This window comes from Dermacentor variabilis, chromosome 1, assembly GCF_050947875.1.
Source record: "Dermacentor variabilis isolate Ectoservices chromosome 1, ASM5094787v1, whole genome shotgun sequence".
NCBI lineage: Eukaryota > Metazoa > Arthropoda > Arachnida > Ixodida > Ixodidae > Dermacentor > Dermacentor variabilis.
This window is the reverse complement of record NC_134568.1, coordinates 197,654,539-197,681,166: the sequence shown is the minus strand read 5'-3', so window position 1 is coordinate 197,681,166 and position 26,628 is coordinate 197,654,539. Positions and strand designations below refer to the sequence as shown.

At 42.8% G+C, this 26,628-nt stretch overlaps 1 protein-coding gene across 3 annotated transcripts in view; it reads right to left on the bottom strand.

Annotated features, from left to right (window-relative positions):
- LPCAT (lysophosphatidylcholine acyltransferase) overlaps positions 1–26,628 on the bottom strand; it is a 194,751-nt gene that overhangs the window by 14,729 nt on the left and 153,394 nt on the right. For 2 of the 3 annotated variants that reach the window (XM_075702890.1, XM_075702884.1), the window contains exons 11-13: positions 19,959–20,090; positions 19,116–19,269; positions 7,726–7,818 (exon numbers count right to left, since the gene is read on the bottom strand). In XM_075702890.1, coding sequence (XP_075559005.1) covers positions 7,726–7,818; positions 19,116–19,269; positions 19,959–20,090 — 379 coding nt within the window. The remainder of the gene's footprint in view (positions 1–7,725; positions 7,819–19,115; positions 19,270–19,958; positions 20,091–26,628) is intronic. The other variant, XM_075702891.1, reaches the window with a different exon arrangement.

Genomic DNA, 26,628 nt, shown 5'->3' with positions numbered 1-26,628 from the left:
ATTTGTTGGAATCTGTTGTAACATGTGATGGGACATGTATTTTTACCTATGACCGAGAAAGTAAGCGCCAGTCAATGCAGTGGAAGTCTCCAGGATCCCCAAGACCCAAAAAAGCATGCATGTCAAAATCAAAATTCAAGGCGATATTAATTGTCTTCTTCGACATTAATGGAATTGTAATGATTGAGTGGGTTCCCAGGGGTCATACTGTTAATCAACACTACTACATTGAAGTACTAAAAAGACTTCGTGAAAAAATTAGGAAGAAAAGGTCACAGCTGTGGAGTGATGGAAGGCTGTTGCACCAGAACAATGCACCCGCTCACACGGCCCTATCTGTCAAGCAGTTTCTGACCAGCAAAGACATTACTGTGATGGGGCATACTCCTTATTCAACTGATTTGGCTTCATGTGACTTTGTTTTACTTTCTAAAGTTAAATCTTGCTTAAAGGAAACTCATTTTACCTCAGTTGAAGAGGTTCAGGCAAAAATGGAGAATCTCCTGAAGGGCCTTCCAAAAACCTCGTTCCAGAACTGTTACGAGCAATGGCAGCACCGAATGCAGAAGTGTGTGAATGCTGAAGGGGACTACTTTAAAGGTGATAATGTCACAGAGAACTGATTCAGTAAGTACAACAAGTTATTGGACCAGTCTCGTTTTTTTTGTGTCACACCTTGTATGACAAACTGGTGCTGTTGGCTCTCAAGCGCAAGTATCACAGTGGAACCTGTACTTCATTTGTGAACCAAGCGAATGTAAGGACGAAAGTTACACATAGAAATGATTTCCATCAATGAGCACTTTCCCCCTTTGTGTAGTTCCAAGTCAATATGAGCCAACAAGCTCGTGCACCATACATTTATCCTGCCAAGACGGCGAAGCAGAGAAAGCCTATTCACAATAGTCAAAATCATCTGCACTGGTAGTGAACAGCTTGTCCTCACAAAATATATTTGCAGCACCTAACAAGAGCATGGACTGACAAAGCTACGCATTCTCAGTACTACAACAATAACACGTGTTATGTTTCTAGCACGATATATGACAGAACACAGCCTACGCACTCCATAGCTTCCTACAACTGTTGATGATAGCGCGATCAGGAAAACAAATCTGAATGAGCACCGAGAATAACACCCGTGCACAAGCTCACCCATGCCCGAGTTCCGTACCCCGTCAACAAAGAAAAAAGCTCCGTTCGTACACGTTTGCACTTCCAGTACTCTTAAAATCAATCCTTAATATAAAACAAAACAAAAACTGAGTTCTTCCATGATGCAGTTAGCCACAAAACTTAGCCAAAACATCCGAAATCCCTTGCGAAAGTTTCGCCGCGGAAACTCGACGGCCAAGTGTCATGGTGGTGAGTGCGCCAAGACATGGAAAAAAAAGTAGAGAAAAGGGTTTGAAAAATACCACGTGACGGCACTCAACCAATTGGGAGACGCAGAACTCTCCTGTGTCCTCGCATGCTCCTCGCAGCAGAGGCGGCGGCAACATAAAAGGATGTCGCTACCATGTAGTTTTATTTTGGGACCTTACTGCCACCTACTGCCACCGAAGCAGTAGGGTTGCTGAGGCCAGTACCGGGCCTCTGCTGCTGCTTCCCTCTGCATGCTCGCAGTTTTTCCTGCGTATGCTGACAGATCAGTGCTGTGTTTACCTTCTTTGTCCTGCATTCTCAACAGGAGTCATGTCTTATCAAGATCACAAAGTCGTTGCCGCTGATCATAATCATGTTGGTGTGATCCCTTCCGTTGTGGTATCGCCGCATCCAAAGACAAGGAGAATGAGGTACTGGGTGTCACCTTTGCATCTTTGTATTCAGAGTCTGTCTTGTACAGAATCGGATACAGTGGAACCCAGATATATTGAGCTCGAAGGGTATTGCAAAATAGTTCCGATATATCAACAATTCGATAGATAAAATAAAAAATTTGATACATAATTCTTCAGGGGGATTTTACAGCTGTTTGTTATACACAATAATTTGTTATATCAGGGTTCGATATACCCGGGTTTGACTGTATAGCGCACTGTCTTTAACAACCTTTCCATCGGGACGTCTCGGTTTGGATGCATCATTGGAAAAAAACAAGCGCGAACGAGACCAACCAAGCCAGCCAACCAAAACAAGCGCGAGCGAGAGCTGACGTAAGCAGATGACAGTGCGAAACAAGCAGTCCAGCTGAACCAGCCATGAGTACGAATAGAGTGGTCGGACGGGTCCACATGATACCAGTTTCGCGCGCATAAGTCACTGTTGAAGCCACTCTTATTGGTCTTCTCTGCTCCTGCGGCGCGCGTTTTGCCGCTAGTGTGGCTGGGACGTTAGGGTGCAACACGGAAACAGCGACCTTGCCATTTGAGAGAGAGTGAAATTTCCGCCACTGTATTTTCTTTTTTTTTTCCCCCGCACGCAGCGTTGATTGGTCTCTCCAAGCATTTTCTCTATGACGAGGGCAGAGCAATGCTGATCGGAGGCACCACCGCGTGATTTTGTGTGCTGCTGAGAGGATTGTCGGAGTGCAGTTTGTTCAAATTAACCGTCGTAAATGCTTGCATGTTCGAATTATTGGGTGTTTTCACCCATTGGAATACACATAACTTTGACGGGACCACGGCGCCAGTTCGAATAAACCGGAAGTTCGAATTAAGTGTGTTCGAATTAACGAGATTTGACTGTAATGGTAAAGGCAAACTATGAGCAAAACTGCCAGGAGTTCTACCAATTTGTATGATCAGATCGAGCCATCTTAGAGGCGCTTCAGTCCGACAAGAAATATGACTTACAAAAGTAAAGCAAATGGCATGGAGTACTTCCCAGGCTCTTAACAGTAATGTGTGGAAACTAAGCCACAGCTGTTTTGTGAGTGACTATTTTTTGAGTTGCCAAATTTTTATGTCATTAATAACTTTGTTTTGTGTCGGAGCATATTACAGTGATGAATAAGATAGTTTTGTTTACACAGATATGTATTTGAACTTCAACTTGTATCAGTTACTCTATTTCCCTGTTTCAGAAATGACAAAATATTGCAAGAAAAAATTTCTCACCTAAAGCTAAAAAATAAATTATTGTAGTTAATTTCTCATCATGCTCTGTCAAGCAACACCCCCCCAGTCAGCGTGTCCTGCATTTCGCTAGTAGGAAGGTGGTCACCCTAATGCACACTAAGCTGAAAATGAGCCCCCAACCACAAGGATTACAATATGCACTATCTACACTATGACACACCTACCTACCACAACATAAAGATGCTGCATTAAAAATTATGTGTTGCAATGGAAGCATCAGCATCAAGAGAGCACTTTCTTAATCAACATAACTTTGATTAGCTATAAACATATACAAAGAAAAAGGAATTGTTCCTACATGTAAACAGCACTTAAAGCATATACATACATGAGCAGCTTGAAAATTAATAATGTTCTTTCTTCCTTCTTCAATCTTGTTCATATCATATGGTTGCAAGTTTAATAAGAATTACATTCCAGATCTGATCAATCAACATAATTGTCAATCCCCCACCCCCCTTCCCAAAATATGATCCCAATATATAGATAAAGGGCAGAGCTTTTTCTCTTTTCTAAGCATTCCACAGTATTGACCCTTTTCACAGTGATCTCATGGGTGCTGCCATGTTTCATCACGTGGCGACGCATCCATTGCTTGCCTCAACTGCCTCCATTGCCTCAGCGTTTACAATGGGTGTATATGACGCCAGTGCGGCTTAGCAAGCCTCTGTTTCGAGAGATATTGTAGACAGTGACTGGGTGGACGACATGAAGCTTTGGCCACAGCTTCAGAGAACATGCGAAACCGCTTTGGAAGCTGATTAAGCTATGGCCAAATGGCACAAGCAGTGTATATGGCGCTTGTTTTAAAAGCGAGGCTAAATATATATGTATGTAATATGTATCCAAACTTTCCGCTCATGAATTGAATCAGGATTAGTGTATTTTGCTCTTCATTCGTTATTTGGCAAATATATTGAAGTAGCGGCTTGTCACATTTTTGACTCAGTAAATTTTCTTGGTGTGGTCACTATCTGATTATTTCTGCCTAATCACTCGTGAGTGTGCTCAGTTCCGATAGATTTGTTCTTGCTGTGTGCACGGCCTGAAACGTAGCCATTTTGTACATTGTAATACCTTGTAGCAAAGCTCTATTATCGCTAGTAACTCGCTTACTCTTGTGGCCTGTTACGAATCATTCAGCTTCGACCATTCATGTGCTATCGGTGTAGTCCATCATTTACTGTACGTAATGGTGCACATATATTCAAGTGTGTGCCAATTCACTTATTCTTGGAACATTGGCGATTCAGTGGGCGTACCGTATTTATTTAAATCTAGGCCGATAGTTTTTTTCAAATAATTATAAAACAAACTCTAGGGTCGGCTTAGAGTCAAAGATTTTAAAAAACACGCCAATTTGTAATTGAAAATGATAAAGGATAGATGGATGTTATGAGCGTCCCCTATGGAATGGGGCAGTGGCTTGCACCACCAAGCACTTGCTATTATACTGCCTAATGTCCTACCTAGATTAAAAAAGAAAAAGAAAAAGAAAAGCCCCACGATGAATTCTCATAACCAAATTTTCTGACTCCCTATTGTGAACTTTGTTTTTCTACGTCTCCGTTTTTTGTCGTTTCCCTACTTTTCTTCCACCAATCTTTCGATCGCCTCTTACTAATCTCTATTGTCGACATGTTTACTTCCCCCTGCTCTCACTGAACCCAAGGGCTTCAAGGAGGCCAGTGGTGCCTAAAGCGACCGCTGGGCAGATATCTTCACATTCTAATAAAACATGCTCCATTGTTTCCCTAGCTTTACCGCAGCAAGCACATGCTTCTTCCTTCTTATATCTCGCTTTATAGGTGCATGTTCTAAGACATCCTGATTTCGCTTCAAAGAGTAATATGAGCTTCCCTTTGAGTTATCATAAATTGTTTCTTTCCTGATTTCCTTTTTTTCTCCTAAGTAGTTACTCATGGCAGGTTTCTTTTCCATTGCTACCACCCATGAGATTATTTCAGCTTCTCTGACTTTCCGCTTGACTTTCTTTGTTGCTGTGTTGCTCACCCTACAGGCTGCATACTTGCTGGTAAGGTTCCTAGTTCTTTTCCTCCCCTGTGAATCAATGTTTTTCCTGTATAAATACCTCAACACTCTCCTACCCCATTTACTTTCTTCCATATTCCTCAGTCGTTCTTCATAATCAGTTTTACTGTGAGCCTCCCTCACTTCAAAACTTGTCCAGCCCATATCACCCTGCACAGCTTCATTTGTACTCTTCCCGTGAGTGCCCAATACGAGGCGTCCCACTGACCTTTGGTTGCCATCGAGTCCTGATTGTACCCCTGATTTCAAGCAAACAACCGCATTTCCAAGAGTAAGTCCAGGAACCGTTACACCTTTTCACATACCCCGGAGCACCTCCTACCTATTGTATCTCCATAGCGCTCTGTGCTTCATTATGGCTGCATTTCTCTTCCCCTTTATTGTTAGTTTTTTTCTGTATTTCCATATATCTATTGCCTTCGTTTATCCATATACCAAGATATTTATGTTCTTTTACCCGAGGTATTTCCTGGCCCTGTATTGCCACTGTCTGTTCACTGTTTTCATTGAATACCATATAACACCCGATTTTCTAACACTAAATTTCAGACCTAAATTCTCGCCTCCCTGTTCCCAGATATTAGCCAGACGTTGCAAATCACTTTGCTTGTTAGCTAGCAACACAATGTCATCCGCATCAAATAAACCTGGAAGCTGCTGCTCTACTACTGTACCCGCCAGTTAGTATGAGAGATTAAACCCAATATTACTTCCTTCTAGTGCCCTCTCCATTCTCAACATGTACATTATGAGCAGCAGTAGGGATAAAGGGCACCCCTGCCTCAGTCTCCTGTTGATATCAACTTTCTCCTCGCTCCTGATCCCTTCCCATTCAATGCGAATGGTATTTTCTAGGTAAATATCTCTTAAAAGCTGTAGACAATCGTCGCCTAAGCCTCCCCCTTCCAGAATATCCCACAAAATCTTGCGGTCTACGTTGTCCCACACTTCTGTAATGTCTAAAAAGGCCACATATAACGGTCTGCTTTCTACTCTTGATATTTTAATACACTGAGTAAGAACAAATAAGCTATCATCCAGACGCCTAGCTACTCTGAAGCCATTCTGAAGTTCTCCCAAAATGTCATTATTCGCTACCCATGCTTGCAACTTTAATGTGGTTGCGTGCATTGCTAAGCTGTATATTACCGATAATGGTCAACGATCTACATGAGTGAATTCTATCATTCTACTTTGTTGCCAACTGCCTGGTATTTGTCCATCTTCGAAAGTTTTTTCCACTGCTTTCACCAGAGCTTCCTTCCTAGTTCATTAATCAGCCAAACGGGAACCTCGTCTAGCCCTGTGGCGGTGCGCTTCGGAATTTTGTCTTCGGCTTTCTTCCTGTTGAAATTTGTTAGCACCAGCTCCTTTTTGAGGGATAAATATGGTGAATAAGCCAGCGCCATCTAGAAAAGTCGGCATCGCAGACACTATTAGCCGCACCAGTAGCCAACTGAAGTGCACGAGCAACGGCGCTATTTTGACCTGTGTCGTATCGCGTGCGGCGTGGCCCATAGCGTGGTGTTCTTGTAATGGCACCAAACAGGCAATACCACTATAGCATATGACTATAGTGCTGCTTTCAAATGAAAAGTTGTGCTAGCTGCAGAGGCATCATCAAACGTTCAAGCTGGGTGGGACTTCAGCATCGATGAGAAAAATGTCTGCTGTTGGAGAGAGCAACGGGAGACGCTTTTTGTGTGTGCCACAACAAGGCGATTACAGCAATAAGGAAAATAAGCATACAATAAAAGAGAGGAGCTGTTCACAGAGATCACACCGCATTTCGATGCGTGCGAGCCGTGACGCACTGTCTGCGCATGCATGGGCACGCAGGCGCGTGCGTCCGCAAGCGTGCGTGTGGTCTGGGCTATAACTACGAGGCTAGCAGCAATGATAACGCAGAGTGAGCTCGGCATGTTCATATTAAATAAATGCTGTTTTAATTTTGTGAACGCTGTCCTCACTTTCTTTGTTCAACCTAAATTCGAGGGAAGTTTTTTTTTTCTTTGGCGGATGAGCAAATTTCGGTATCCTCGAAGAAAGTCGTACATCTCAAAGTGCCGGTAACACGTACGGATAGTTGCAGCAATGGTCTGCTAACTTGGCTACACAGATTCATTCCATTCCTTAATATGCCAGTCACTATTTTTGCAGCCAACTACAGCACTCATCTTCAATCCACATGCTTCAATCCGGCATGATTGGAGCATGGTGCGTTAGCGAAAACTCAGTTGCATTTTTGACCGCTGATTGCAAAGAAGCAAGGTGTGGAAGCAGTAATGGTTTCGTCTTCGTGCGCTGCCGCTGTGGCGACGTGCGATGCGCCACCGAAAGTGCCATCTTGTTTCTATAGAACAAAATGCTCTGCGAAAAGGGTCAACAAAGTGCCCAATTTTCCCCTCATTAATCTCGAGGAACACAACACTAGAGAAAAGAGTCTTATAATCATGTTTTATCAAGACCAGGGGTGCCCCTACACCTTAGTCTGCATGACTATACCATTGCCATCAAATGCACAACTAGTTGATATTTAGTACACAGGGACGTGTCAACTGAACTACAATGAACTACCGTGTAAGACACCAACCTCAAAAGCTTTTTCGGTCTGATGCCTTTCAGACTTGTGAACCAACCAGAAAGCAGCCAGGACAGCCCGCAAGTCCACTTTCCTGGTTTGATCCTGAAAATGTCCAAGTGATAGTTTTTTAATGCTGAAGAGTTTAAATACTGCAAAGCAAAATTATTCATCTAGACGCAGAAAAATTGTTAACAGCAGGCAAGAAATAATGCTCACAAATTACTGCTTCCTTCTTTTGATGAGAGCTTTAGTTAATATGGCTTTTTTCAGTAACTCACTGAGTCTCACACACCAACTTCACCTATTTCAACTAATTTTTTTTACATGCACTACGATCTTGCATAGCAAACAAAAAAAAAAAGGTTGCAAGAGTAGGAGTATGCAAAGAGTCTAAATTTTTGGATAATGAATCAAATAGAATCGCATATCTTGCTATTAAATTTTGTCCTTGAATCAAACTGCCACTATTTGAGATTGTGAATAATTTTTCCAGTAGTTTTCAAGTAACTTGCAGTCATGAGAATGACTCAAAACAGTATGTAAAATGAAAGTGTTAATTTTCCACAAAATTAATGACAGGCATCAATGAGAAACCTTCAGACAGCAAAGTGCACAGCAAAACTTGTAACTCCTCACTTCTAGTGCAAATGTGATGCTGAATGAAAACAAGTATTTGACTCTGGTACTGTCACTCTCATGGGACTCTCCAACTACCTGTATCACGAGGAGCACTCGAAAAATGTCTCTCTGTTGGAAGAGAAATTTCATGGCTAATAGCACAAATTTCTTTTATTGTATTACTTTCTTCACTGCAAGTACCAGAAATTACAGTGAGCTGAGCAGTTATTACTGATGTAATATTTCAGGTTATGGTGGGCCATGAGTTGTAAAACACCTACCATGAACGACCCAAACAAAGAATGTGAAACATAAAATTCCGTGCCCACAGCAAGCAATCACCTTACATTTGCAGTGACTTGCATGTCAAATTAATGAAAGCTGTCCGTAGTAAAAATTCTAATAGAGAAATTTTATTGGTTTCATCTTAGAGGATTACGAAACAATAGACAATAGGCCTGATACACTGGCAACACTGGTAGCCTGTCCTCGTGTATTGGAATACGAAACAGACCTGATACACTGATATCCTAAATTGGTCTCTTAGCTTACAAGTGTATCGATGTAGATAGGAGCACTGTGCTCTTAAAACCACGAGAAGCTGGCACAAATAAGCACTCTCAATACATGTGGATTATTTCCCCCCCCCCCCATTATATAAATACTTGCTTAGCCGGTTTATACTGAGACTCATGACTTGTGCTGGATCATGACATCCCAAGCAGGAGTGTTGGCAGTAGCCGATTCATTCACGAAGTTTAAGAAGCAACTTTTCGCGACTTATGTCAATGTGAGGGGGTCTTGACTCTCATAGCCTTGATCCCATTAGATAGCCCACAAGTGTTTATTGGCCAGTATCCTGCTTCTAAGATCATGTACTACATGATGCCTGGGGTTGAAAGATGTTACACATTTGCCACCATGGTTGTGAGTGGTGCTAGCTAACAATTCTACAGCTAGGTTTAAACATGTACAACTGGCCTTTCACTTACTAAGAATATGAAGCTTATCACAAACTTATAACTCATACTTGAATATTTTAACATTTCAATGAAAAAAAAAACTTTTCCTATGCTTTTCCATGGTTTCGTTTTCTATTGACTTCATGTGGTCAGTTCAAGAACATGTTACACAAACCACCGCCAGTTTATTGTACCTTGCCTTTAATAATATGTACACCAGCAGTACTTATATCTAAAGTTGGAAAGCAGACTCACGATAATGTGTTGGTACTAAATGCAGGGTTATTATTATGATAAAAAAATGACTTATTTTAAATGGTTACTGCATGTTTCAGACATAACAAAGGAATCAGAGCAACACTTATTATTGATGATGAATGCATAGAGACTGTGAACAAGGAAAACAGCTGCTTTCTAAAACTTTGCTAGCTCATATTGTCATAAAGCAATGTTTTGCTTTGGTGATTTTATGTTTTAGTCATTAGTGCAGTTTTAAGCGAATAAACCGAGGCAGTGTCAGCACTGGCACCAAAATTCTAATATGGCTAATGAGCACAATTGCTTGTCCTATCTACCAATAATGCTGGAGATCTTGCTTTTACGCTTAACAGTTGGAGCTGTGATATACAATTCTGAATAATGGCAAAAACTTCATAAGCAGCTCGGTGACACTAGAAAGATTAGTAACCTTAGTAATTCATTAGGAATTAGTGAATTACTAATGAGTTATTAATGCTTGCAATCTTATTCAATAATTGCTAGACACAGCAAACCTTCAAAATTCTTAAAGTTTACATCACTGACCATTGGCAACAATAATGTATGCCAAAACCAAGGAACGAACTGCCAAATCGAATTTTTTATAATACGCAACGCTGTTGATATATAAAACAAATGTGTAAGTTGTTCTGCAGAACTTGTAAAACAGTATAACTCTTCACTGCTTTTAACAAATGTAAATAATCAATATTATAAGTTGTCAATACTATAAATTTGACACTAAAGATAGCATGCATCAAAAAGATGACTTGAATGTTTTCAAAGGCATCCTAAAGCTTTTGCGATGGCACGCGGACCATAAGTGAACTGATTGCCCAAATGTGCAATGTAAAAATAGCAAAGTGCATGACACAAAACTGTGCTACTTCAACTTGTCTACATATCCTATAGTGAAAATTTATGACTTATGATTATTTGTATTTCATTCAGTGGACTACTAACTTATTAATTACAAATTATTCAATTCAATAACACCAATAAAATCAATCGAAAATTAGTTGGATGTATAGAGGTCATCATCATCATCATCAGCCTGGTTACGCCCACTGCAGGGCAAACGCCTCTCCCATACTTCTCCAACAACCCCGGTCATGTACTAATTGTGGCCATGTCATCCCTGCAAATTTCTTAATCTCATCCGCCCACCGAACTTTCTGCCGCCCCCTGCTAGGCTTCCCTTCCCTTGGAATCCAGTCGTAACCCTTAATGACCATCGGTTATCTTCCCTCCTCATTACATGTCCTGCCCATGCCCATTTCTTTTTCTTGATTTTAACTAAGATGTCATTAACTCGCGTTTGTTCCCTCACCCAATCTGCTCTTTTCTTATCCCTTAACGTTACACCTATCATGCTTCTTTCCATAGCTCGTTGCACCGTCCTCAATTTGAGTAGAACCCTTTTCGTAAGCCTCCAGGTTTCTGCCCCGTAGGTGAGTACTGGTAAGACACAGCTATTATACACTTTTCTCTTGAGGGATAACGGCAACCTACTGTTCATGATCTGAGAATGCCTGCCAAATGCACACCAGCCCATTTTTATTCTTCTGATTATTTCCGTCTCATGATCCGGATCCGCCGTCACTACCTGCCCTAAGTAGATGTATTCCCTTACCACTTCCAGTGCCTCGCTACCTATTGTAAATAGCTGTTCTCTTCCGAGACTGTTAAACATTACTTTAGTTTTCTGCAGATTAATTTTTAGACCCACTCTTCTGCTTTGCCTCTCCAGGTCAGTGAGCATGCATTGCAATCGGTCCCCTGAGTTACTAACCAAGGCAATATCATCAGCAAATCTCAAGTTACTAAGGTATTCTCCATTAACTTCTGTCCCCAATTATTCCCAATCCAGGTCTCTGAATACCTCCTGTAAACATGCTGTGAATAGCATTGGAGAGATAGTATCTCCCTGCCTGACGCCTTTCTTTATTAGGATTTTGTTGCTTTCTTTATGGAGGACTACGGTGGCTGTGGAGCCGCTATAGATATCTTTCAGTATTTTTACATACGGCTCGTCTACACCCTGATTCCGCAATGCCTCCATGACTGCGGAGGTTTCGATTGAATCAAATGCTTTCTCGTAATCATTGAAAGCTATATACCGTATTTACCCGCGTATAACCCGCCCCTGCGTATAACCCGCACCCCTAACTTTGAACTCGGCGGAAAAAAAAAAAAAAGAACTCGCGTATAACCCGCACGTTTACCTGAAAAAAAAAAATGAGCGCTAGAAAGATGCAACTCACACTCAGTGATCATTTCGTTTTCAGAACATTTATTCAAACGACCGCCACCACGTCACTGCTTATCCGATTCTTAATCGTCGCCGCTCTCACTACTGCCATCCGAGGCTTCATCGCCACTCTCAAAGACGTAGTCGTCCTCGGAACCATCCAGACTATTACTGATCGCACATTTTTTAAAGCTTTTGCGCACCAAATCGGCCGGTATCGCTTTCCACGCATCCACGATCCACTGGCACAGCAATGGAATATCAGGCCTTCGCACGCGTCCCGTCGGTGTGAGGGCGTACACCCGTGAGCAAAAGTATACGGACCACGGGAGCGCGTGCCAAACTGCATTGACGCGCCGTCTACCGACGCGGTGCCTGCTGTCGAGAGGGCCGTTAGAGCAGCGGTGCGCATGCGCGTCCCATCATATCTGCTGGCCTGACATGTAGCCTTGCCTGACGTGGCTGCGGTGCTCGTAGACTAAACGTCCACTGGGCGTCGTTTTCTCTGTTCCGTCGCGTCTGGGCCGTTGTTTTACGCAGCGGCTAGACTGGCACGCACGTCCGCCGCGCTTCGTTTTCATTCTTTCTTTGGGGGATTATCGCGCGCCGCACTGCCTTCTCTGACGTCTTTAGATGACTCGCGCAAAATGGCTCTGCGGTGTTGTATTATCTCGAACTGTTCCAATGATTGCTGCCGCAGGTAGAAGCAAGGTTTTGCAATCGGTGTCCGCCGTCGCGTTAAGAAGTAGAACTGAGTTGCTGACGCTACTATGCTCCGCAAGCAGTAAGGTGCTAAAACGAGAAATTAGCGGCACCGTACTGCCTTTATTTCTTCAAACCCTTCAACAAGACTTGAACAAGAAATGCACGCGAGGGTGCCACTACAGACAGCTGCGGCAACGCTGACACATTCGCGAGAATATAAAATCAGGTGCAGCTGTGTGGTGCACGCAGCTGTGAAGTTCCAATTACAGTTGCCCCCTTGCGAATCGGGTCGGGGTGAGCGACCTGAATCACTGGTCGGGGTGACCACCGAAAGACTCCGGTCTTGAGGGAACTTAGAACAAGCCAACGTGCTGCTGTTATTTTCGGAGATTATAATTTTCACTACTGTATGCGTATGCATGAGTTCACTACGCTGTTAATTTTCCATAGGCGGTGATGACGCCTCGGAGGTCCCGTGGTATCCTCTCGTAACGCGATGCCGTGAGGAGACCCCGACAGCAAACATTGGAACAGTTCGAGATAATACAACACCGCAGAAAGGCATTTTGCGCGAGTCATCTGAAGGCGTCAGGGAAGGCAGTGCGGCGCGCGATAATTCCCCCCAAGAAGAATGAAAACGAAGCGCGGCGGACGCGCGTGCCAGCCCAGCCGCTGCGTAAAACAACGGCCCAGACGCGACGGAGCAGAGAAAACGACGCCCAGTGGACGTTTAGTCTACGAGCACCGTAGCCACGTCAGCCAAGGCTACATGTCAGGCCAGCAGATATGGTGGGACGCGCATGCGCACCGCTGCTCTAGCGGCCCTCTCGACAGCAGGCACCCCGTCGGTAGACGGCGCGTCGATGCAGTTTGGCACGCGCTCCCGTGGTCCGTATACTTTTGCTCACGGGTGTACATGCCGTCGGCCATCCACTGGGCATACAGCCGCTTCACGTGTGCCTTGAACGGCTTGTTCAGGCACACGTCGAGTGGCTGTAGCATGGACGTCATGCCGCCAGGTATTATGACGAGGTCGGTGCTGGTCTCGGCAAGGCGAGCCTTCACCGCATCAGTGCAGTGGCCTCTGAAGGAATCTAGTACGAGCATCGACCGGCGTGCCAGCAAGGCACCTGGTCTTCGCTCCCAGATTACTCGAAGCCAGTCACCGACTAGGCCACTGTTCATCCACGAATTTTCTTCCGCACGCACAACGATTCCTGGGGGCAGTGGAATGCTAGGTAGCGTCTTGCGTTTGAAAATCACATACGGGCGCAGTTTCGTGCCGTCAGCCAAAGCGCATAGCATGACTGTGCAGCGCAGCTTGGCATTTCCGCCGGTCAGCACGCCGACTGATTTGGAGCCCTTTTTTTCCATGGTCGTGTCCATCGGCATCTCAAAGTACACAGGTGTTTGATCAGCATTTCCCACCTGAGACAGCAAATAGCTGTGCTCCTTCCGAAGTGCGATCACATATCGTTGAAAGTTCAACAACTTTTCCTCGTAGGCTTCAGGAAGCCGCTGGCACATGGTTGTTCGCCGCCGCATAGAAAATCCATGTCTTCGCATGAAGCGCTGAAGCCATCCACGGCTTGCACGAAACTCACGTGGAATGTTCAATTCCCGGGCCAACTTCAGGGCTTCCATTTGCGCCATCTCAGTCGAAACAGCGTGGCCACGACTTCTCTGCTCCTCAATGAACTTCGCAAGCTGCGTCTCGAGGTGGGGGTACGCGCCAGTCTTCGGACCCCGAAACGCTCGCCTGTTCCGGTTCGTTGCTTCGAGACTCTCTTTTTTTCTTCCTCCAGTCGCGAATGCACGACTCGTCGACGTCATGCTGTCTTGCAGCAGCTCTGTTGCCGATTTCTTCGGCAGCGGCTATAATCTTTAGCTTCTCTTTCGCTGTGAAACACTGCCGTCGAGTCGCACTCATGATGCCAAAACAAAGCAGGCAAACAGTGCAAACTGGGGTAAGTACACTAAACAGCGCCTAACGCGAGGCTCAACAATGCTGGCCTTTCGTTGGCCCTTCATCGGCTTGACAAGCGTCGATGACGATGGGGATGGCGGACTACACGGGGAGGCCGCCGCACATTGCGGTGAAGCCGACCCCCCCCCCCCCCTCCCAAGGAAAAAATTCGCAGATAACCCGCACCCCCACTTTTTAAACGCGTTTTTTCACATTTTGGTGCGGGTTATACGCGAATAAATACGGTATATAGGCTGGTTATATTCCGCACATGTTTCTATCACCTGATTGATAGTGTGAATATGGTCTATTGTTGAGTAGCCTTTACGGAATCCTGCCTGGTCCTTTGGTTGACGGAAGTCTAAGGTGTTCCTGATTCTATTTGCAATTACCTTAGTAAATACTTTGTAGGCAACGGATAGTAAACTGATCGGTCTATAATTTTTCAAGTCTTTGGCGTCCCCTTTCTTATGGATTAGGATTATGTTAGTGTTCTTCCAAGATTCCAGTACGCTCGAGGTCATGAGGCATTGCGTATACCATCCTTCAACAAACCTGTTGTTACCTGATCCTCCCCAGCTGCCTTCCCCCTTTGCATATCTCCCAAGGCTTTCTTTACTTCTTCCGGCGTTACCTGTGGGATTTCAAATTCCTCTAGACTATTTTCTCTTCCATTATCGTCGTGGGTGTCACTGGTACTGTATAAATCTCTATAGAACTCCTCAGCCACTTGAAATATTTTATCCATATTAGTAATGATATTGCCGGCTTTGTCTCTTAACGCATACATCTGATTCTTGCCAATTCCTAGTTTCTTCTTCACTGCTTTTAGGCTTCCTCCATTCCCGAGAGCATGTTCAATTCTGTCCATATTATACTTCTTTATGTCAGCTGCTTACGCTTGTTGATTAACTTCGAAAGTTCTGCCACTTCTATTCTAGCTGTAGGGTTAGAGGATTTCATACATTGGCGTTTCTTGATCAGATTATTCGTCTCCTGTGATAGTTTACTGGTATCCTGCCTGACGGAGTTACCACCGACTTACATTGCCCACTCCTTAATGATGCCCACAAGATTGTTGTTCATTGCTTCAACACTAAAGTCCTCTTCCTGAGTTAAAGCCGAATACCTACCTGTTCTGTAGCTTGATCTGGAATTCCTCTATTTTCTCTCTTACCGCTAACTCATTGATCAGCTTCTTATGTACCAGTTTCTTCCGTTCCCTCCTCAGGTCTAGGCTAATTCGAGTTCTTACCATCCTATGATCACTGCAGCGCACCTTGCTGAGCACGTCCACATCTTGTATGATGCCAGGGTTAGCGCAGAGTATGAAGTCTGTTTCATTTCTAGTCTCGCCATTTTGGCTCCTCCACGTCCACTTTCGGCTATCCCGCTTGCGGAAGAAGGTATTCATTATCCGCATATTATTATGTTCCGCAAACTCTACTAATAACTCTCCCCTGCTATTCCTAGTGCCTATGCCATGTTCCCCCACTGCCTTGTTTCCAGCCTGCTTCTTGCCTACCTTGGCATTGAAGTCGCCAATACTGTACAGAGGTACACCTCAACAACTTGGAATGGTTCTCAAAAAGTACAAACTGAAAAGATATTTTTTACATAGTTTGTTTGTTAAGGCAACAAAACGATGTGGCTGAAATAAAAAAAAATAAAAAGAACAAAACAAGGTGACTAACAAAGCTCCAATGTGCTATGTCCCACTTATCCTTTTGCAGGTAAAAAGAAACAGTGGGAAATGTACCTTGCAAGATGCACTTGAATCATGTGTTTCTCAACATGCTATACAGCTTTCTAAATGTCACTTGAGCTATGAAGTGATTACTAAAGATAGTTATTATTGTTAATTATTTGCTTAACCACCATGAAAAATTGACAAGTCTTTACCAGAGCTGAATTGATCAACAGCGGACAAACAAGAGATGTTTCTGACTGAGCCAGATGGGTCGACAAGGGGACTTGTTTTCATCAGGGCCTGACGAAGACAACCTTGTTCAACTGCTGTTGATCACTTCAAGCATCCATTTTCCTGTGAACCTGTCTTGTTTGCTGGAGCTGAGATGACATAAGAAAAAGCTGCCCTCATACATGTATTGAACAATGAACGCCCTGCAGGCATGTTTAATGGCTGCTGCGAACAAAATTGCTCAATCAACTCTTGTAGTCGGATCTTTGCCTGATACAGGCAATTTACCATATTGTCTCCTCTCAATCAACTCCCACCATAAACAACAGTATACTGATATCATGTGATATCCCCTTAGTGACTCCTCTCACTCAAAAGCAGTAGGCCAAAGTAACAGTACCTGCCATTACTTTATACCATGCACCACTCAGCCATAGGTGCATCAGAAAAAGCATATGCTGATAAAAATACTGGAAGCTAACTAATGTAGACAAGTGGTAACAATATGCAGTTTGAGCCCGCAGCTCTATATTATTTTTGTATGTTCCGTGGACATTTTGTAGAGTCATACATATAAAAGCTGAGGTTCAATTTGCAATGCTTCCTCTTAAAATATATTTATCTAAATGGTGGGATCACCTTCAAAGCTATATTTATTTAGTGCTTTCAAGATTATATTATAAAAAGTGGTCCTGATAGCCTCATTGCTTTCTGGCTGCGATACATACTGCATGGGAAAGCACTAGTAGGTTTAGGCAGCGTCATGTGCCAGAAGAATGTCTCAAAACAATATCTTTGGTTCAAAGACAAAGGGTTCATCGTGACATAATCAAAGAAATACATGATAGCTGCAACTAACTGTGGTGTGAGCAAATAATGTAGACATAGCTAAAAGCATGTACTATCGGCGTCAAATGAAAGTTGAACAGCGGAGCACGTGGACCAAGCATAAGTGAAGATATAGTGCGCGCCGTCCAGTCATCACCATTGAAAGGCGCGCACATTCGGTTTGGCCGCACTGCGCGATCCCCCTCTAGTGACATAATGTCGCTTCTGTTCTGGTTCTTACATTTGAAAGGGAGAAAATGAAAAATAAAGCTAGAATATTGCAGTTTACGGCGAGTCTTATCGCACAGATCGCCGAAAGAACAAGCGCTGTCGGCGCGAACAGCGGTGCGCGTTGTGCAGTTTGCACCGTCATCGCAAGGTAGATTCACCCGCGCGGTTTGCAGCTTGCGCGCCACATTCGCTCTTTCGATCGGCAAACTTGCGCTGCGCGGTATCGCTGGCAGCCGCGACGGCGGCTGGCATGCCGAGCGCGTTTGGCCGTTTGACATGGTTTCACTCCCAAACCTTGCGCAGTGCGGCCAAACCGGATGTGCGCGGCTGTCAATGTTGATGACTGGACGGCGCGCACTATATCTTCACTTATGCTTGGTCCACGCGCTCCGCTGTTCAACTTTCATTTGACGCTGATAGTACTTTCACAGGAAAGACCAGCTGAATAAAGTATTGCAACTGATCACATTCAGCACTTTGTAACAATCGTCCTGTGGTAGATTTTATGAGCATAACTGTAATCCTGACTTTGTTATGTCACACTATGATAATTTTTTTAGTCTTTTTTTTATGAAACACTGAGGATGAGCAAGTCAAAAGTGCATTTGCTAGGGGGTTACAAGCTTGCCAGAAGAATGGTCTCATTACAGCTAGGCTCACTAACCACAACTGTACAAAAATGAGAGAATATGAAAAATCAACAGCAGGTAAATTATTCAACACAATCAAGTTGACAGATTGCCGATAGGTCCCAAAACCCTGATAGTTACAAAATTGGTGAAAAATTCTCAAATATTATATGCCAGTATCACATACAAGTACATCAAAGGGCCATTAATATATCTTTTAAAATGGTTGAATTAGTCTGCATTTCCCAATCAGTACTGAGTGCAATGGTATGAATGTTTTGTTCAGCAATGTAAGAGAGAAATATGTTAACGTGAAGAGGAGCTCAGACAACACTAAGCAAGCTTCTAAGGGACAAGAAAAGAAAGGAAAACGCCTATGCATGTTAAACTGGCTCTTTCAGAATGATCCTCACTTTTATCTAGTTGATAAATACTGTTTATTATACAGGCACTCAAAAAATGAAAGCCAATTTTCCCTAAGTTACATTATCAAAGCACAGCAATCATTATGTCCTTGAGTAATATGTATAATAGATTTCATTATTTTTATTCATTTTGGTCCATTCTATTGTAGAAAAGTGAGCAAAAGATAAAAGTATGAGCTTACATTATCTTTTTACTGTGGTACAATTATTTTTTTAATATAACTAACTATACCTTGTTAAAATGTGTCATGATCTGTAGTATGACTGGGAGATGGCTTGTGCAAAAGTCCAAGATGGTGCAACTGCCCTTTGTTTTTATGCTGTTTTATGGACATACCAAGCCTTCGCTTTTTACAAGTATGACAAGGTCAATATTTGAGAAGTGTTACTTGACTGTTTAGTTTAAATTAATAACTTTCTTTGATGTCCCTTTGAATCTACATAAATAAGTAGCAAAAATTCGGAACTATCTCAATCACTGCATATTTAACAGGTAAGATATCGCACTTTCAATTACAAAAGCTTCTGCACGGGAAGAAAAGACAGAGCCATGCACAAGTATATCTGCCATGGCAGAGTATCAATGTGAAACATGAATGACTTACTATATCAAGAGCCTCAAACATGTTCTTGGAAATGTGGTCTGAGGGCACTCCAAGGATAGCAACAAACTCTAAAAAGTTCACCCTTGAGCTCTCACGGTTTTTTATGGCAGCTTTCACTTTGAGAATCACGTCGCTCATATCTCGGAACAGGATGCTATGTGAATGAAATGGGAGAAACAGCAGCAGTCAGCATGTTATAATTAAAAAGTTACATTAAATTGCACACCCTCTTTACACAGGAAAATAATGCGCATAGATATGACTACAGTTGAAGCAATGCACAAACTATATCAAACTCAAGATAGAGATCCAGTCAAACTCCTGATAAATCAAACAATATTTCACGAAATCTGCCATATATAACAAACTCCTTGAATTTCTCAATATCAGATCCATTGAACACCATGTGCCTTTTCCCATGATTTAGTGAAACAGCATTGTTCCACAGTTTTGATTTAGCAAAGTCCACATGCATATCATGCATGTATCAAGAGCCTTTATTTGTGACAACAACAACAACAACAACAAAAAACATCACCGAAGATTGAACTCATCATTTGCATATGTCTTTATGCATGCAAATGTTGACAGCATGACAACAAAGTGCATTATTTTTTGCCATGATGCCATCCCACAGTGCCGTCATCGCGAAAAACTACCATTAAAGGCCAACTGCAATGAAATTTTGGACTGCATTCTTTAAAAAGCCTAAGTTAAGATAATGTAGATATAGCATAGCCTACGTGAGAAATTTTAGGTTTGTAATATAAGCGGAAGCATCATGGAAGGCTTACAAAAATAGATGTTTTTGACACTGAAACTGAAAAAAAATGCTGCCGTTACCACTCGCTGGAAGTGACACAAGACCTAGTGACTCCTGGCCATGACCTCAGAGATAATGCAGTGTCTGCGGCTGCCCACGGCGTGCTCAAAAATCTTGAAGGCGGTGTGCTTGAACTTGCGTCATAGAGACAACTGTCAGGTACACACATATTCTGCTTAGGTGCTGTTGAAAGGCTGTTAACAAGAAAACTATGCAATTACCAGCACTGCGGATGTGCTGATTGCTTTAGTGACATATACTACTCATTTATAAAAAATTTTGCCAGAACGATACTTCTTGGTTGTTAGCATTTAACGTCATACAGTGATTTTGGCCTCACGACTCCCTACGCCTTTGCAAAAAAACAAATGGCTTCCTAGCATTGAAGAGCTGCGATTATTATGATACACGAGCAGTAGGGATGGCCCACTTTGCATTTGACCCGATCTCTGGCACTACTGCTCTTCATCCCATTATTATTGGTTGAGCACAGAGAAGGGAAACAGAGGGGCTTGATTTTTGTTATCACAACTACATAAAGCCAGCAGGCAATGAAGCCAATGAAAGCATAGGCGTAATCAGCTGTGGTTCAAATCGAAATGTAGAAAATAATGAAGAAAATAGGAAAAGGGGAAACCCAAAACCGGTGCAATTCAAAGGTTGTGGGTTCAGTCCCCACCGGCGACTAGTTATCTTTTCATACAATTTCATTTCGCCTTTTCTTTATTAATTTGTACATTTCTATTTCAACCACAGCTAATTATCGCTATGCCTCCCTTAACTTCATAGCCTGCTGGCTTTATATGGTCGTTATTATGGGTTAAGTTTCTTATGGGATTCTGTTCAGTTTGTTTATTGACATGATACTTTCTATTAAAACTGTCCAACGGACCTGTGAAGCACCTCTTACTGCTGAAGCAGAGACCTTGATTTAATGATATTCACAATTTAACAAATTTTTCTTGCTGAATTACTTTGTTGTATCGAGGGTCAACACGTATTTCTAAATACATTAGTAGATTTGCTATAGCCCTATATTGGGCTGCAGTATATGTAAATAAATAAACCTAGATGCTGACTTTGTATTGCAATGAGCAAGTATCAGTCATGGACACAGAAGTCAGTAAACTACATTGTGCCAAATATCACGCACATCAAATCGTATCAAATAAACCAACCAACCAACCAACCTATTTTTTAATCACAATGCAAGCCATGATGCAGACACACATTTGGGAAATATTTAGAATAAATAAAAATTCAGCAACTTGGCTTAAATATTGTTTCATAGTTACCACTATTGCCTATTCTTTCATTTCTATCCACATTGCTTTATATATGAGGAAATACACCACAATATGTATCAATTGATTATATGTATCACTCTTTCCAAATTAAATACTGTTTTTTGATGTCTTTGTACTGATGGGCAACTCTTGGTTATGGTAGTTGGCAGTTGCTGCTGTGAATTTTTCTTGCACATGGTTCGTATACAGGGCGTTTCTAGAAGAGTAAGTAATAGTTAGAAATAGTCGTTCAAAAAAAAAAAAACGACGGTTCTTTTAGAGACATGTCATATGTCAATGGTGGTGACCATGAAGTGACAGGTGACACATAGTAATTCGTTTCTAATTAACAAAAACAATAATTACCTTAGAATTTTTTTGTTTAAGCAGCCTCATCGTTATTGGGAAATTGAAAGAAGCTCTCCGTACAAGCCATATCAACTTTTATATCTGGAAGAATGGGACTATATGTGGAACTGTGGCACAATGAATTTGGGCTAACAGAGTGAGTGAAACAAAAACTGGGAGGCTGCAGTGAGCGCAAAGCCATGCCCCTTGAGGCAACATTCTGCTTATGTCACCACACAGCAGGCAGCTAGCGTGCTGCGGCTCCATCCTCCTCGCTGTCACAGTGCAGTGGTTGCCTGCTGCTGAGAATGCAGCCTCGAGGGATGCGGCTTTGTGCTCACTGCTGCAGCCACCCAGGTTTCATTATGCGTGCTCCGAGTCGAAATTCCCCATGCCACAGTTCCGTGCATAATCGAAATTTTTCAGATCCAAAAGTTGATATGGCTTGTATGGAGAGCTCGCTACAATTTTCTAATTACAATGAGCCTGCTGAAAATAAAAGTTTAAAATGCAATTAATGATTTTTTAATTAGTGACTAATTACCACATCTCACCTGTCACCCTGCAGTCACCACCACTGATGGCACACCTCCAAAAGAATCGTCCTTTTATTTCAAAACAGCTATTTTTAAATTTTATTTAACATCTTCGTAGATATGCCTGGCATACATGTGTGCTATGCAGACAAAATTGACACTCGAATTTAGCACTGCGCTCCGTCTCTGCCTTGTGTTTCATGGACTTGGACAATAATTATTCCTATTCAGGTGTATTAACTTAACCTTTAACATATGTTTAGCTGAGCCAGACTTGATGGTATGTACATGACAGGTATCGGCCAAACTTTCCTTATTATAGCATGTGCTCTGACTGATGAAGCCAGAGCAAGGACGCATGTGTGTGTTACTTATTTACACTAGAGAAATTTGTTTTTTGTCTTTCCCAAATTGGTAAGCACATATTATTATGAATTTCTTTTACCAAATTCAATATTTATTGGCCCGTTTTTTTTGTTTTTTTTTTATGGTGCTGCCTTTTGTGCAGTTTTGGCAACACCTGCTCTAGTAAGCTTTAAAGGTTGGGATATGAAGTGAATGAAACACTGCTGTAAAGGCTGGCACATAGGTTACGAACAGCTTCTAGATATACCTGTATGCATAATAAAAACATTGTCATCTGAGAGCTTGTATTCCACTTACCATTTGTACCTAAGAGAACTAAGCTGAGTATAAGCTTCAATCATCAGGGACATTAAAGCATTAGAGCAATACAGGCATGAGTAAACAATCAAACATTTCATTTCTGCTTTCAGCTTGAATCACTCGTACCAAGGTTTCATTACTACATTGCAAATATTAGATATAGCTTTTTGTGAGTAAATCAAAAAAGTAATTTTGACTTTAGTGATACTAGCATTCCTGCTGCTTCTATGCTTGCTTCAATTTTAACTGCAAGTCGCTCCTCCAATTTTGGTTTAAGAAGCTCATCCATAAGTTTCAGCCTACATGAAGCTGAAACTCCTGCCTTATTCAAACTTCCTTTTTGTTGCCGATGCAATATGCAACCTTTCGATACTCATGACCATGAGTTGCAGCAATTCTAACAAACAAGTGCAAGCACACTCACGAGTACTTAGATTCCCAGTTTGGCACCTTTATCAAACCCACGAAACTAAAGAAACTGATCATTTCGGCAGATCTCATCAATGGATTGCGGTACATTACATGGCTGAACAATGACCATAAACCAATGCAAACGCCTTTGCCACCTTTGACAGTGCATTCCATTGTGCTTTTGACAAGAATTTTCATGTCACAAAAGCATTTATTGCGCTTTTCTTTTCGACGCAAGCAACTTGCCCCTTTTCAGGGAACAAGCCGGCCTGCAAGAGGTGGTTATCAGAAAGGTACTGAGCAATGCAGGAGGGCCTCTGTAAACTCAAAACTTTAAAGAGTGGTGAACAGGTTTGCATGTATATTCCGAGTTCCTGCCTTATCCAAATTCCATGCTACTCAAAGCATCCGTGTTTTAGTTCTGTGAAGGGGCCATCTGCGAGGAGCAGGTCGTGGGCAGAGCAAAGTGCATGTTTTTGTTTGATGTTGACTTCCAGAATCAGTTGACTGATGCAGCAATAGACACAAGTATTTGGCAGATGTTTTCAAGCTGCCTCAACAGTATGGCTCTCAATGCTACTGCATTGAGAGCTATACCTCTTTTTCTGCCTAGTCCACCATAGTCTTCCACCTCTTCTTCCACCATAATCTCTTCTTCCACCCCAGGCACGACCCATGCTTCTGGCATAGCACTCACTGTCACTTGGTTCACCCTCCCTATTTGAAATTGAAATTGAAATTGATTTTATTCATTATAGATTACAGGTTGTAAAAACAAATAATATACAGAAGGAGGTCCCATAGTCAATGACTGTATTTGCCACCTTTCTACTAAATAGGAGACATCTCCTGCTAGAAGCCTATTGAAAGACATGAATCCCATCTAAATGTTGACTACGGAAGCTTGTGAATGCATGTTCAGAGTTCAATTAAATGTTTTTCTTAGTTTAGTTTGCTATTTAGAAAAATATTTGCATATTGGCTGAAAGATAAAATCTCAACTACATGCATGTTATATGAATGCAATGAAATATTTGGTCACATTTTCACATCAATTGAAAGGGGTGGGTACAAATCATATTGCCCCTATACCTGGCTACAGGTAAAAGGGTACACAAATGGATAATGGTGGATACCATTAATGTTCATGCTACTGTTAAGAATGGCCAGCTGCAGTGCAAGTTTGCCAGCCATTTACTCCAGCGGTGGCGACCTCATCTTGGAACGCCGCCGCCAACCTCTAGCCACGGCGTGACTAAATTGACTTTGTGTCGGGAACAATGCGCGCATCCTCCAGTCTCCGTCGCTTCAGCTAGGATGCGTTCAACGAAGCAGGCTTTGTGCGCAACACAACAACGCGGACCTGATCTGCTACGGGTGGGGGAGTTGCCGCGGGAAAGCCGACGAAGGCTCCTTCCCGCGTTCCGACCAAGACGCAAGACAATGTGCTACCCGGAACGGCTCAGAGTTCTACGAAGCCCCTCTGACGTCGGCTCCGGACCATTACACCTGTGTGTGTGTGCGGCACGTGTATGTGAGTCCTCATCCTCCTCCAAGTCGACAGCCCTCATCCTCCTCCAAAAGGGCGGGTCATCTTGAATGACGTCGAACTATGACGTCGAGCAGAAAGCTTATAAGCAGCGATTGTCGGCTGCTAGAGCGTGCTCGTTGTCGTGCTCGAGATGTACTAGTGAGCTGAGTGCTCGTTGTCGTGCTAGAAATGTACTAGTGAGCTGCGTGCTTGTTGTCATGCTCGAAATGTACTCGTGAGCTGTGTGCTCTTAAGCTGTTTGCTGTATGTTAGTCTTGTGGGCTCCATATGGGAGTCACGCTAGACTGTCGATGTATGTCTTGTCTAAGATGTAAATAATGTAAATAAATCCTGTTCACCGAGCTCCTCTCTACGACCTTCAACTCCTTCAAATGGTGGCAGCGGCGAGATCGTCAGACAACTCCTACATCTGGTTGATAGCGGTGGGATCGTCCGACAACTCTGACACTACAAGTATTGCACCACTGGTATGAACAGCTGTGAGGTGCAACATGCTTTTTGCATTGCGCTATGCTATCATCTCAAGGACACCGTGATAAACAAAATGGCAGGCATTGAGCTGCTATGATAGCAGCCACATAGGCTGTGTGATGTGAGCTGCATTATTCTCATCAGGTTATTAGCTATGTTAGTGATTTCCATTTTACATTAAATGAACCTACCTAGGCAGGATTTCATCTCTTCTTCCCCACTGACATTGGTTCTATGAACAAGCTAAAGGATTTGCCTGTCGACAAGCACATGTGGAAACGAATGGGAATGCGGGAGATGGAAATTCAAGACGAGCAAAATGTGAACAAGGTGAATGCAGGAGCCAACGTTTCGACAAGTGGACTTGTCTTCTTCAAGGCGACATACGTTTCCTCGCCACAGTATATATAGGTGGGGTTCTTCTAAAGGGGAGAGGGTGTGGAAATGAAGGAAGGTGTGTTAGCGTGTCGAATTGAGAGTAAAGGAATGCTGTGCACAAGGTCACAGGCAGGGCAAACCCCCCCCCCCCCACCGCGGTCTGTCAACACACCCCTGTTAGCCGGCATGTCAAGGGCATCTGACAGGGTGGCTGGAAAAAAAAAAAAGGAAAGGAAAGGGAAAAAAGGGGGGGGGGTTACGCCGAGAAATCAAACTAAGTGTTGTTGCCTATAGCTTGAAGTTTAGCATAGCATAGCGCTATGCTATGCTAAACTTCAAGCTATAGGCAACAACACTTAGTTTGTGCTATGCTAAACTTCAAGCTATAGGCAACAACACTTAGTTTGATTTCTCGGCGTACCTTGCCCTGGCTGTGACCTTGTGCACAGCATTCCTTTACTCTCAATTCGACACGCTAACACACCTTCCTTCATTTCCACACCCTCCCGCCTCACACCCTCTCCCCTTTAGAAGAACCCCACCTATATATACTGTGGCGAGGAAAGCGTACGTCGCCCTGAAGAAGACAAGTCTACTTGTCGAAACGTTGGCTCCTGCATTCACCTTGTTCACGTTTTGCTCACAAGCACGTGTCACATGTCTGAACTTGTGAAGAGATGAAGACCAGACGTTCAAGGAAGGAGTTTACTCTTGAAAAGTTAATTACGACTTGCTCATTCAGTTCTCACAAAGAACTTTTAAAATTATTTCCCATTGTTCAACTACTGCTGTTCACGTTATCATTTAGACATTGAGGTGCTGTAATGGAAGGCTATAGTCTGCTGTATCTTGCATCTGCCCATGAGCAAAGCTATGATATTCTGGCGGACCATAATCTAAGCATCTATCTCAACTCTGCCATTCAGGTCATTTCGTTGAACGGTATGGGCAATGTAGAGAGGCAACAAGGCTTATTGATCCCTGCTAAACAGGCGAATGTATACAGCTAAACTTAAAATTCTATTTCTTACTTTGATTAACT